General features: G+C 40.7%; 1 protein-coding gene across 1 annotated transcript in view; it reads right to left on the bottom strand.

The window, feature by feature from the left end:
• itga7 (integrin, alpha 7) overlaps positions 1-14,082 on the bottom strand; it is a 34,014-nt gene extending 19,932 nt beyond the window's left edge. The window contains exon 1 of the mRNA XM_054616232.1: positions 13,759-14,082. Within this exon, the coding sequence (XP_054472207.1) occupies positions 13,759-13,976 (218 nt within the window). The 5' untranslated portion in view covers positions 13,977-14,082. The remainder of the gene's footprint in view (positions 1-13,758) is intronic.
• Between the last annotated feature and the right edge of the window lie 1,020 nt (positions 14,083-15,102).

The raw sequence follows: 15,102 nt of genomic DNA, 5'->3' as shown, positions 1-15,102 counted from the left end.
TCAGCATGTGCTGTATCTTGCTTGTACTAACAGCTTATCACGTACCATCCTTCACTATCGAAACAAGGAAAAGTTTTATTCTCAGTGAGGTGGGTGATGATATTTCTGGGGCCAGTGTCACTGCCCTCTGCCTTATTAGGAGCGGCTGATTCAAGCTAGGATGCTATTTAAAAACCGAACGTTGAGCCACATTCCACCCAACACTGTCAGCCATGGCATATGCATGGAGGCGAGACGTGGGGAAACAGAGGCAGAGGAGAGATATCGGAGAATAAAGAGAAGATTGTGAGGAAGAAAATAAGAAAAGTGAGTGGGATCAACCTTAAACTGGGTGCCACAACAATCTCTGTTTACATATACAGCAATTATAACAATGATGTGGGAGTAAAAACTAGCAGTAGTGCCTGTGTGAAATGTTCCCATCACGAGCCCCCCTCATACCTACCTTGTTTTGTACACACTTAAATTAGAGTTATCTCTGTGGCTGGGAAGTATTTTGACTATAAATACAGTGTAGCAAGCTGATAGCACTGCATGAGAAGTAAGAGACACAGACACTCATCAACAGGCCATAACAGCAGCAACACATCATACTTATTTTCACTACTAATAGAGATTGTTGCTTGATACATTTTAGATAGTTTGGCCTTTCTCATTTTACGTTATGACAATAGCAATGGCCCTGACTAGTCATCTCGTCTTCTTCCAGTGGAAGAAAAAACCTTTGTCCTCGCTTTCATCCAACGTGACACTGAAACTACCGACTCATACCACCCAGACTGCCAGACAGCTGTACTTTCTATTTTCTCCTCTTCCCTGACAAGAGCTTCTGTTGCGTTGCAGCCGTGCGTTGCCTCAGGGATGATTCCCCTCACCTTAATGAGTGAAAAACACCCAACAGCCACCCAAAGCCAAGACATCTCATGTGAAATAACGCACCACTGGCAGCCCACATGAGAACCCCCAGACCAAACAGTGTTAAGCTAACGCAAACACATGTTAAACAAAAGGGGATTTAAGAGGAAGAACATAGATAGAGAAAAAAAACAAAAACCTGATAAGATCTGATCCCTCTTATAGCTCGACATTCCTGAGGAGCTCTGGTTTATGTTGAGGAGTCGATGTGATACCCATCATTCCCCCACCAGATATGCAGACACACTGGCAGGTGTCAGGGTGTAAGGTGGGAGGTCTGTGAAGCTGTTATACCGCCAGTATTTGAAGGAGAGCGTTGGACGGCTCCCAACCTGCCCATGAGTCTAAACATTAAATCCAGCCAACTTGGAGTGCTTCAAATGATTCTTCAGGGATAAAACACCTCACAAGGCATAAAGTATATGCAGCGATGAAACAAAACGATTAGGGGCCGAGGCCAACTTTCACCAAGGAGTCTTAGACTAATACTAACCAATCACACAATACATAACTTTGAAATGTGGCTGAGAGACAGAAACATCTGTACCTGTTCATGTTTATTAAACTTCAGTCAATGCAGCTGGCACATACCAGTCATATAAGATAATATTGCCTAGCACAATTATAATTCTCCGTAGTCTCAAATATAAGAAATAATTCAGATTAGAGCTAAAATGTTTAGTCCACTAAAGAATAAGTCTACAAAAAACGTTTTTTATATTTGATTTCAATCATTTTTTTAAACAATTTTTTTTAACATTTGCCAGCTCCAGCTTCTCATATAAGGATTTGCTGCCTTTCTTTCTCTATTGCAATAAAAACTGTATAGTTAATTGAATATCTTTGGTTTTGGACAAAACAAAACATTTGTCACCTCAGGCTTTTGGAAATTGTGATAGAAATGTTTCACTATCTTCTTACATTTAATGTCAAATACTTCTTAGTTGCGGCCCTTTGTATTTATTTGATAATTAATTTCCTCATTCCCTTCATCTTTCCTTAAATAAAAAAGCATATTTGTATGAAAAACGTAATCTATCATTAAAAAATAGATAACAAGAAACAAGAAAACAAGGACACGTTGTCTGGGTGTCCTCAACAAATCGTCACACCTCTGAACATTATTATGAGTGAATCTGTTTGTAGGAAGTTCAGTGATTGAGTTAGTCAGAGCTGAATAATCCCCAGCATACAGACAGGCACACATGTCCCAACTTTCACAGATAAAATGTCATGACTGAGTAATGCTTTCATTTCTTTGCCCTTCACCCACTGCTTAGCTCACTTCATTGTTCAGGATTGAGTCAGACAGTCTGATCATACTCTCCACTGCCAAGCTCATCTTTAAGTAAACCCACATTTGACATGGTGAGTGTGTGTGAGTGTGTGTGTGTGTGTGTGTGTGTGTGTGTGTGTGTGTGTGTGTGTGTGTGTGTGTGTGTGTGTGTGTGTGTGTGTGTGTGTGTGTGTGTGTGTGTGAGTGTGTGTGTGTGTGTGTGTGTGTGTGTGTGTGTGTGTGCGTGTGTAATATGAGTGGTTGTTTTGTCGCTGCAGTCATGGCGTTGAGCGTGATGGTGTCTAGTGAAATACCCACATGGACCCGGACATCACAGCATGTGTGTGTGTGTGTGTGTGTGATTGTGTTATTTACATTTTCCAGGTTGTCTACACAGATTAGATAATGCACCTGGGCCCCGCCTGCATCAGCACCCACCCTGACAAACAGATTAAAACAAAGGCTAATAATATTTTGACACCCAAATCAATCTGTTAACAGGGTATTCTACCTTTGTTTCATTATAATACTTGACTTTGTCGTACAGGATTTGTATAAAGGCGATAAAGTATTTCCATGAGCTAATAGCTAATGCTAACATCTGCATGCTACTATGGTCACAATGATACCGCTAAGATGCTGATGTTAAATTGGTATAACGTTGACCATGTCCACACTCTTAGTTTAGCGTGAGCATGCTAACGTTTCCTAATTAGCATTGAGGCTGATGACCTTACTGTCCACAGAGCCATGGCACTATTAGCAAACAATAACGGTGTGTTACACAACATTGTCAAAACCACTGAAATAGTGATTTATAACCCCGCCCTCCGTTGTCATAGAAATCCTCCATGTTTTTGTAGCTAATCATCACACACACAGGACCCTCATTACACGACGCTCAGACCCATGTGTTCATTGAGGGGAGCATGTGCAGTGACCCCGACACTCTCCACCATCCTTTCCACCCCTCCCCCATCTAAACCCCATCAATACAGACAATCCCATCCTCCTTCACTCCTCCCCCTCTCTCAGGAGTCACATCCCTGCATTCAGCTTCCCATACAGGCAGATTGAGAGTGAGAGACAGACTGGACAACTACACATCACACATGTAACATATATTCAGATCAGCATCCTCTCTCTAAATATCAAGAAAGAAACCGTGCAAAAAGACAAACGGCTACGCCCAAGAATATTGATCCACCTCATCTTAATAAATTACCTTAAAACATGTCCAGCAATGTTCAGCCTTTCCTCATGCCTTGGCACTTGCATCTTGTAAAATCCAATGTAGTCAATTTTAATGTGTGTTATTGCAGGATGCATCCTCCTTGACGGGTTACCAAATTCCCCATATTTTGTATCGCTAAAAACCTTTTCAAAATCAATTTATTAAACTCCAAAGACCTTGCCTGTTAAGCTGAAAATAAGGCTGCATTTTCTTTGTTAGTGCACACACCCAGCAAAAGCAGCATGTAAACACACCAATACAAAGTCAAACAAAACACAGAAACATGTGCCGAAAGGGTATTTCCTTATCCCAAGAGAATTCGTGAAATCTGGTTTTGTTTGTTTATGAAAAGCGAGGACTTTCTCTAAAAAAGGAGAGATGTGAGAGAGAGATAAATAGACTGGGAAGAAGATCAGACATTAATGTGATGACCACACAAGCTCAATTTGTGAAGGGCCTCAATGTGACTGCACATCATCCAAACAATGTGCTTAAGGGGGCAGAAGCTTTTTCACACTTACATTTGATAGAGCAACTGAAACTTTAACAATGGAATCCAAACTTTTTTTAATCCCAACCCTCAAATGGAATTTTCCAGGCGTGGGCTGAAGGCTAATAAAGTTAGCAAAATGTTGAATCAATTACACCCTAAACGTTTCTAATATTTACTTTCAGGACCATTTCAGTTGATCCCTCCTAAACTGCCCGCACACACACTTTGACATCTGTCCGTCGGGGAGCAGCGTGAGGCTGTTGCTGTATAGACAGTGGCTCTACAGGATCAGCATGGGGGCCAGGGGGCTCTTTAGGACTTCTGTTACCCTGAGGCAAGACCGTGACCTCTGACCTGGACACACAAACACACACACACACATACATATACTATATACATGCAAAGGAAAACATGTAAGCATGCAGACTTTAACTGAAGCATGAGTCTACAAACGGACCTGAATACGTGTTCATAAACTCCCTCACATGTACACACACGTGCAGATCAGTCAACAGAAGGCTGTGGAACAACTGTGTAAACTATGGATCAGCACACTGACCGCCGCCGCCTGTCCAATAGCGTCGGCTGTGACAATCAGTCTCATAAAACGAAGCTGTTTCAGAAAAAATGCCCGCTTTCACACCTGACCTCTGCTGATGAGAAAATGACAGCTGAGAATGAGGTGACCGAGCTGTGAATCATCACGTTTTTAACATCTCAACTCTCTCCCACTCTGGGAAGCGTAGGAAAAGGGGTTGGGTAATGCACAACAAAGGGCAAAAAAAGAGACAGAAACAGCTGCCAGGCCATGTCAAAAACCCCTTTGGGATATTGTGGTTCACTCCCAGTGGACGTGACTCAACTTCCTGCTTTAACGATTTAGTCAAGGACGATCACAAGGGCAGTTTATATCAATTTAAAACAAACAGAAATACACTGGAACTTCTATCTGGTGAAAGTATATTTCAGGAAGGAGATTGGTACAAACACTGTGGATTCAGAGGACAATGGGAACCCCATCCTCACTTCACATGCATCTTTAACAACCCATAAGCTCACCACCTGCCCCACTCCTGATCAATAAGTGAACATTTCCAGGCGTAGATGGGGTAATGATTTGCCCCTAGGTTCTAAAGTGTAAAGAGGACACAACCCTTACACCATCCCTCCCCTGTTCCTTTTCATCTCCTCCTTTTCTTCTCCTACCCTTATCCACTCGTCCATCTATTGATCTGTCTATCTAGATCTAGTTCTTATAGTCTGCCTCTATTTAAATTGCTCTTTCTTTCCTTTACTGTCCATCCATCCATCTTTATGGGACGGGATCGGACAAGCAGCATGCAATGGGTTAAAAGCAGAGACACACCCTGGACAGGTCTGTCACATAAACAGACAAACACATTTAAGAAGTCACACCTGTGATCAATTAAGAGTTTCCAGGTCACATCTGTGTGATCGCGTAATAGTGCAAGACTGAGACACAGAGAGAGAAAGAAACATTTTGTGGAAATAGACTTAGGAAAAGAAAAAAGGCGGCAACTAAGGGAGGAGAATAATTAACAAAGAGAGAGATTCATTTTCCACATAATTACAAAATACAGTTTTAAGTGAGTTGCTAAATCTAATCTCTAATCTAGTAAAATATAAAACAGTAATGTGACGTCAACTGTGAGGTCATTAAACTTAACTGCAAACCCTTTCCAAATGTAAGTATAATTTTGTTTTATTTATATGTTCCTACATGGAGAAATATGTTTTATATTCAGTATTGTTTGAAATAAAAATGATACTAATCAATCCAATGATGTTAGTGGTTCATTTAGCATTTAATCGTATTATATCAATGTTTTATAATTTGTGGTTTATTGTTTTATTTTTGTAAAATGTCATTTTAAAATCTTCTCAGTTTGCATTATTGGTTAACATCATTACGTCTGATCATATATTCATGTTAGCTCTTTTATCAAGCGTTTTGTCGGTTTAGATAACTTCAACTGTGCAATAGTTACATCTTGGGCTTACAGGGTGTAAATATTTAGTGAAAAATAAATCTCTACTTAAGAACTAATTAATGTGGTGCAATCTGTTTTAAATTATAAACTAGCAAACACTTAAGTCTGAATATACAAAGATCTTGTGCATCTTAAACAAAGACCTCAGATTCATTCAGCAATTCATTTGAACCTGATACAAGATACCAACAATGAAAACACATGCTCACATTAGTGGAGCGCTTTTACCCATAAATGTTTGAGGAAATTAGAAATGATAAGCATGTGAGTGTGATAACGCAAACGTTAAAGTAATTAGGCCATTTGTATCCAAAGACTTTCCTCCGTTATCAATCAGCAAAAAATTTTTTTATAAATACAAACAAAAAGCCACATCTTTTGTAATTTCCTCTTCCTGTCTGCTCTCCACAGCTTCTTTCAGATCACAGCTCTGTATCGGTTCCCAGTAGAGCCGCCATCAGCTGATTGATTAAACTGCTTCTTTACCGGAGTCGACCAGAATGGACACACACATATGCGTGGACACACGCGCGCACACTCATATTTAATCAAAGGGAAGGCCTTCCATGATTTATTCATCCCTGCAGCTCCCGTCCCGCCTCAACCCCTCCCCCACAAACAGATCATACCATATTCATAGACAACTCACCGCTTTAACCGCTGAGTTTAAAAAAAGAAATCAAAATAACATGGAAAGCAAACCTTATAGCAAAGAAAAACATGATTAATTAACACCAAAGATAATACTAATAAAAATAATGTTTACTATAAAGCAACAGAATAGCGGAAACCTTTTCAGGACTTTATCTGCCAACTATTTCTGCTAACAAGTGCAGATGCAGAATCAGCTCCTGTTCCTCCTACACTGCCAACATTTTATCTGCATCTCCATCCAATTTCTAAATTGCATGTTTCTGTTCCTGACTCTGCAGATTGTCCTCTGCCTCCAGTGAGCACATGGTCCACAGAGTAATATTCCTGAAAGCTCTCGTCCGGGCAGCGCTGCTTCCCACCGAGCTTTTGTCCAAGCAGCCCAGCGTGGAGGAATGGGAGAATGTTAAATAGACAGAGAGTAAGTGGGAGGCAGTAAAGAGCATTAATCGTATGTGTGTGTGTGTGTGTGTGCGTGTGTGTGCATGCCCGACTGCAAAGCCCATGTTATAAACCCTTTGCTCCTTCTGATCTCTTATAAGCACTGCAACAGCGCAAGTTTCTACATTTACGAGGCTTTCACATGAATGGCCTCTAGAAGATTTAGCGACAAGAGAGAGGGAGCATGAGAGAAAAATCATGAATTGAATTAGGGAGGGAAAAGGGGGAAGGTTCATTCTCAACTCTTAAGCTGAGGCTGAAAAAGCAGCTTTTATTTGCCTATTTTAATGCAAATGAACCCCCAGAAATTCTTCATTGTGTTATGAATGTCTGAGGCAGTTATGCTGGGCCCCATTTACACACATTTATATGTGTGTTAAAAGAAATGGTACTGGACGGTACAGAGGGCATTGTGTTTGACTCATGGAGGAAAACGGCAAATGCATTTCAACAGAAAAATTAAAGTAAGCAACTTTTAAAAAATACTTTTTTTGCCTTCTTGCCGAGAGTTAGATGAGGACATCAAGCATGGTATCGACCATCTGATCTAACAATCTACAAAAAAACAACGTGCTTTTTCCAAAATGTCAAACCATCACATTAATACAAATAAATGTTGCCTTATAGTGACCTAAACCTGCTCAGTGCTGAGTTTCTTATCTTTTGCAGCCTAACTGACTCCTGCAATCTCTGCAACCTTTTGAAGGTCATCCAAAAATCACTTCCACGTTTCACTCTTGTTTTTTAAGTTGTGCTAATCAGGCCTCCAGTTCAATAAGATGATTTGGAACTTCAAAAAGCTCTGTTTCAGATTCTAAGTCAGCCTGTGAAACAGAACTGCAGACTATATGTCTGGGATTATATCGGCTACCTGAGGCCCCACTGGCACTGAGACTCTCCTCAGAAAGGCACCAAAGCAGGTACATGGTAAACATGAACCTCGCTGCAACCTGAGACTTTCTACTTTCTACAGTCAACCCTACTTCTACTGACATCAACAATCTGACAGTCTGATCAATCGCACGCTAACAATGTTGTCATAGTGTGGCTATGCTGCACCTGAAAAACAAACTGACATGGTTCAGGAAATAGACATCGTTAATTAGTTTGCCAATAATCTCCAGAAAGAGGAAATCGCTGCTTCAATTAAAAACATAACACAAAAGGAAGGCTAACAATTGGGTTGGACTGAACACAATAGATGTATGTCAAGGCCAGATACAGATCCATCACAGATGATTTGTGACCTGCATCAGAACTGCCTTCCCCCACCTTTTGTCAAAGCCCTCTAAAAGAAAGAGAAAGACCTTTACACTAAATCAACTAGCAGAGATCAATGTAAGGAAATTACAAGAAATTGTAAGTCTCGATGCTTTCCAGCACACATGTCGGGAACAGTATGATTTACAAGCCTTTGGCAGTGAGCTGAGCATTTACATACAGAACGCTATATGCTATATCATGTTGTAATGAGGTTTTTTATAAGTATATTGAAGTGTGTGACATTAAAAGCTTGCAGTATGTAGAATCAGCTGATCCTGAATATAGACTATCATGACTATTTATTAGTCATGCTAGCAGCGTGGCTCTAGGAATGGCAATGAGGGAACAGTATGTTGCTCCAACGCATTGGTGCCGACTGAAATATCAAAATATAGACGATGAATCTAAATGACTTTGGTGATTCATTCACTTTTAATCTAGCACCACCTGGAAGATGACATTTTGTAACTTTGAGTGAAATGTGTCTGCAACTATTGGAAGGGTTCCCATTAAATTTGGTACACATATTCATTTTCCCTTCAAGATGTATTATTATAACCAGTGATCCCTTGACCTTTCATCAAGTGAAATCATCAAAATTCAGGCAAAACCGCTTGTGTTCCCGTCAGCCTCACCTGTACTTTGTTTTTAGCGCTTATTAGAAAGTGTTAGCTTGCTAATGCGCTCAACTAAAAATTCTGAATGTGGTAAACATTTGAACTGCTGAAGGTCAAGTTGCTAAATGCTGTTAACATTTTGCCTAAAACAATTCTGTGGCTATAAGCTCAGAGCTGCTAGCTTGGCTGTAAAACTCTGTTAATCTAATCTTTAATCTACACGTTGGTGAAAATGTAAGGATTAAGTATGCGTCATGCATCTATACAGCATTCATACCTACATTATTGACACATTTGCTTTTACAACCAATTCTCTTTTAAATATTCTCAAAATGTATGATCGCATAAAATATAAGGTGTATTTTACTGTTATATTCTGTTTGGCAGGATTAGTATGAAAAAATTAAGTAGCTCATTTCAGGAAGATTGACAGCAGTGGGACAAAGCTCAGGGGGCTTCCTGTCTTCGCCAGGTGGTGAACTATTAGCGGAAGCACTTCTCATTGCCGTATAAATAGCAGACGCACACATAACTCAGACTGAAATACCCTCTCATCTTATCCTGTGTCTGGCATCAGCAGCGGGAGAAGAAGCCCCAGAGCCCCATAGGCCTCAGATTGAGGCCTTCAGGACAACAACAACGACCAGAAGAGATGATATAGAAAGTTTAGAGGAGGCTATTGTGGCATACTTTAACTTCCTTCCATGTACATGTCCCTGAACAGGATCTCATTACAGCACACTGGTCAATATGAGATCATCGTGTCACATGGGGTTGACCTTTGCTGCCGTACTGAATAGGAGCTGAGGAGTTTAGGGGGCAGACATACGCCTGTAGTGAAGAGAAACTGTAAAACTGAACAAAAAGACATTCATTCCATAAACCTACCAGCTGTGCCTAAAGCTGAATGTCTGTGCCCCGAAGTGTATGATCCTGGCTTTGAAGAAACACACAAAACTCCTCTGATGCTTATAAGCAACAAACTCCCCAAAAATCTGTGCAACTCTAAAACCAGAGACGGTGAAACTCTTGAAGTGTAACAGTATGACTAAGCTGATTTCTATTCGCACTTTAGCATTTCGGGTTGTGTGATACAGCCATGAGTAAGCACCATACAGAGCATCAAAGCAGTAATATCATTTTCATCATTGACTCCAGCGGCACAACACACAATGAGGACGACACAGTATGGCCACAGGGGACAGTAACCCAAACCTTCATAGTATAAAGAGAAAGTGAGTCAATAGCATCTAATTACAGTAAGTTGGAGGCAAAAATGTTTTAAAAACAGAAGAGCAGAAGAGCAGAGATGATGGGAGCACCTTGAAAACTGAACTCCCAGATATCAACTGCAATAGCACAGAGAGGGCACTATTATGAAGCTGATGTAATATTCAGACAGGAAATATAACTGCTCTGCTGCTTTCTGAATTATACATTTATCTAACTGAGAGTGCAATAACATCCAAGTAGAAGTGTTTTGAACTGGTACAGTCCCAAAGTGCTGATGAAATCATCATCAAGTCATCAATGATGCACCCATGATGACTCAATATCATAATTACTGAATCCTTTCTGGGAATTTGCAGGTTTGAGTAGCCAGCATATTTACATTTTACATTGATGGATATTAAATAGTCTTTTTAAAATACTTGACACTTCGTCGTGCAGATAAACTTAAAGCAGTTATAAACTATCTTTATAATAACAGTGTATTATATGACAAAGTCAAAACGATGTGACAAGAAAGAAGTTGCTTGTATTGACGAACAGTACAGATAATTATCAACCGATTTGTAATCTTCCTTCGACTTTATAGAGGCTCTACAGCGAGTCTGAGCTCAATGTTTAAAGTTAACTAACGCTAGCTGTTTTATTTCATAATGACCGTTGCCATGGCACCGTTCAGAGGAATAGCCCTGAAAAACCAACAGTAGCTAACGGTAAGTGTCCTGCTCGTCACCAAACAGCAGACAGACAGAAACAGTTAGTTACTAGCTCGCTGGTGAACACAGTGGAGCATTTAGCAGCTAAAAGCCTGATGTTTAAACAGAGCTGGCTAAAAGTGAGTGAATATTGGATTTACATTCACTAGGTGGAAGGAAACATGACTCCACATGAATGCTAATGTTGCTCCAGTAATTTTTAAAGCGCAAACAAGAAACTGCTTGCTAATGAATTTGGGATGGCGATAATGACAGGGGTCCCTTGATATATAATATATTTTTTTAATTTTACATGTCCACTTCATGATATTGCCATTCAGTATAAATATGTTGTTTTCCGGTTATATAACTTGTTTATTTAAATATTTCTGCATACAGGGGTCTCTAAACAGTCTTGGAATTGGATAAATTGGGTTTGACTGGAAAACCGAGATTCTTGTGGATCCAATAAGCCCAATTGCATCCATGTGTGAAGATATTAGTCACCCAAGTAGCCATTTTATTGTAGTGATAGAATTTTTTTTGTGACCTCTAGGATAATCACAGCGTTTTTAGAACTTTACAACCACAAACTAAAGACCTATGGCATTCAGAGGACATATGGCTTTCCTATGTTTATGGCCAATAAGGATGTATCTGAGTGGTTAACAGAACAAAAGTGCACATCATCTTATCGCTAAAAAAATGCAGTTCTTGTACAAACTTCCAAATGCCTAAGTTCTATATGCCTAATCACAATATGACTTTTTCAATGGTGTTTCTCAAAGTCTTGATTTCTTTATGTGGTATTTTAGAGGGATTTCTGATCCTTTTTTTAATTCTTCATCTCACATCACCTTCTATGTGGCACACACATGTAAACATGATTACTTATATTGGCTTATGAAAAGCTGACGTCTTTGGGGAAACATGGTTTTCACACAAAATAAAACATTTTGGAAAACTTTTTATAATGACCTCAGAATTTCTGAAATCATGACAACAGCCCTGCAAGTCATAAAGATACAGTAGATGTAACCATTATAAAGTCATCTATGCAGACAGTAGATGTGATGTCACAGCATACTGGCAACAGCATTATTCATCCCACTCTATTCCAGTAGATGCATCACATCAGCACATCAGGATGGTTTACTGACTGTCTCCTCCTGGCACTAACTGCACTGGTGCAGCATTAGCATTACCTCAGGAGTCCGGCTGCTGTTGCAGTTTGAAACGGGCCAAAGTAGTAAGGGATGCAATACTTTAGGCTCATAGTCCAGTTTTAAAATAAGTTCCAGGAATGCTGCTGGATAGTGAGCAGATTTAAGAGGGTCGACGTGACTCTCGCTCTGACGGTCTATGTGACTGCATGAATGCCCCGGTCTTACCAGGCGACAGGGTGACTCCGGCGCGAGTAAACTGAGGAGCCAACGGTTAAGTATATATAGAGGTCCAAAACAGGGACCTGGTATACGATTAAGTGTAGTATTCGGTTTGTCCTACCTCTTCTTTACCTATGTTTTTCCACTTTATTCAAGTTTTTACTTCAACAACTCTACATTCCAGAGGGGAACATTGTACTTTTACATCACAACATTTATTTACTCTGCATAAAGATAAAGATTTTTACAAAGTTACACCTTCTACTGCATGATGATTTTATAGAACATGATCTAGACCATAGATTAAACTAACCAAAAGTATATTGACATGAAAGTAGTTCTACCACAACAAACTGCATTACCTATCCAATACTATAATAGTAAATAACGTACAGTTTAACACACACAGGGGCCATTTATCTGCACAGCAAATACTATTAATTTTATTCATACTGTCTTTGTACTTGTTTTTTTAAGCATTTTTAAGCTGTAGTACTACAACTTTAACTTACTTTACTTGAGTCCATGATCTGAATGCTGCTTCTACCACTATATATATGAATGCATCAAATGTATTTCTTTTTTTGCTGCAGCCTTGAAAGTAATTATTTCACATACAACTTTTGAAATTGTAAACTTTTAGGAAGGTTTAGGATTGTTATAACTATGCCAACTGGATTTGTAGTGGAAAGTACAGTACAGACCTCTAACAGACCCCAGATCTGTCCGATGGATATGTAACAACACTGTTCACTCATGCACCTCATCAGATGAAATATGAATCACAAAGTCTCTCACCTAAGGAGAGGTAAATTAAGGCCATCTCTTATTAACCATCATGCAGTGCACATTTCTGAAGATTTACAGGCAGAACTGCTGATATTATTTATTCATGATTACTGGAGGACGGGAACAGGACTTATGAGTTTTCCAGTCACACTGAGAGACACAACAAAACAGCTGTTGGCAAACAGATCATAGCAGATCAGAAGATAAGCTTAGTCACATAGACAAGCTCACGCACATATCATCCATGAACACACATCCACACAGCCCCACACACTGTAGGACTACTAAGTATCTCCTCTCCCCTTGTGTGAAGTCAACATCAGACCTGAAGTGCTCTGGAAGAAATCACTTCAAAAACCTCTTTTCCTCAGGAATCACTGCCTGCCAGCTCTCATACACCCTCCACTTAATGTAAATCATCGTCTACTCACTCAGAGCTCACACAGCTCTTGCTGCACATGCTGCACATTGACATGCTAAAAACTCCTGCACCCAGTTCAGCGTTATGAGTGCAACAATGATTTAGCAAATCTGAGGACTGGTGCAGCGAAGAAGTGCTGACTGTAGCAGCCACACAACCTTAAATGTCAGTTTTTAAATGCCCTGAAAATGAAAAAATCCATAGTATGGTGAACATTTAGCACAAGGAGCAGGTGCAGATATATGATATAATGCACATTTAAACTAAAGTATGTGAGGTGCAACAAAAAAAAGGACACACAGGGTACAAAGCTCAGTGCTGCATTCATCCACTCACCAGCTCTGAGGCTCGGGGGTAAGCTGCTGGTGAAGTGCTAGAGAGAAACCAAAAAAGGTGCCATGGTCTCCCAACTTGTGCAGTGTGTGAGTAGTATCCAGATTAAAGCCCCACACTTGGCTTGAAAGGGCCAACAGAGCCCAGAAGAGGAAAGTCCAACGATGAGAGGAGCAAGATGAGAGGGAGACGGTGTTCCCATGTCCCACCGGGGCTGCCATGGCAGGGTGCAGGTCCTTGTAGCAGCAGAGCAAGTTCAGTTCAAGAAGAGTACAGGGGGAGAATCTTTTTATGGCTCCTGGAGAGATAAAAGAGAAATAAAAAAGGGGGCAAATCCTGTGTGGTCTCCTCTCCTCTGTGGATGCCTCCCTTGTTTCCAATCCTCTTTCTCTTCCTCCCTCGCTCTAACGTGCTGCCTCTCAACTCCGTTTGCTGCTGTCAGTCTGAAGAGCAGGCTGTGAAAATGTGGCCGCCACTATGTGTGTGAGTGTGTGTGTGTGTGTGTGTGTGTGTGTGTGTGTGTATGTGTGTGTGTTCCTCTCAATGCATGTGCGCCTCCCCCCTCTTCTATGCTCAGAGGGAGACAGAGGACAAGTGCCTTGAATAGCCCGCTCACTCCTCCCCCTCCCCTCTCTCTCTCTCTCTCTCTCTCTCTCTCTCTGTCCCTTCCTCCCCTCCCTCAGCTGACATCAACACTCAAGGGACTGCCAAAATACCAGGCAAGGTTGTCAAGATACTTGGAGGCTAGTGAATAAAGAGAGAGAGAGAGGGTGAAAAGACTGCAGACTGGTTTATCTGTTCGAGTTCACACGGTCCAAAGTGCCTCCTTCTGTGGTCCCTCGTTGCTGCAGGTGCTTGTAGATCTTAAGGAGCATGAAAGGGGGGAAACATGAGGTAAAGTCTTGAAAGTTAAAAGCCAGCCAGATGAAAAAAAACGTAGGATCTTGAAAGCCTTGACGTCTGACTCGATCTGCAATGAATGGGGAACAAAAGGGGCCCCCGAGATGTGCACAGTGACCCACGAAACTTTATTACAGACCTTTAGCTCCTCTGGAAAGGGAGAGTGGTGCTGTGTCAGAGCAATGAGACATAATCAGGAAAATTGCGGGACTCAAACAAAGCGCATTGTGTGATTTTATTCTTTCACTGATAAGAATTATAAGTGTTTTTGCCCCCAATGACTTTCCATACAAGCAGCTCGAACACACGACATAATGCCAGCCTACCTCAGTCGTGTCCTCTCACCCACAGCTGCTGTTAAAACCAGCTGATTTCTGTTTGTCTAAAAGTCAACCAGTGTGCAGCTGTCATTGTGTCAACTCAACTGTTCCACACAATAAACCTCAC

This window comes from Anoplopoma fimbria, chromosome 17 (genome assembly GCF_027596085.1).
Source record: "Anoplopoma fimbria isolate UVic2021 breed Golden Eagle Sablefish chromosome 17, Afim_UVic_2022, whole genome shotgun sequence".
In the NCBI taxonomy this organism is placed as follows: Eukaryota; Metazoa; Chordata; class Actinopteri; order Perciformes; family Anoplopomatidae; genus Anoplopoma; species Anoplopoma fimbria.
This window is presented reverse-complemented; position numbering and strand designations above follow the sequence as displayed.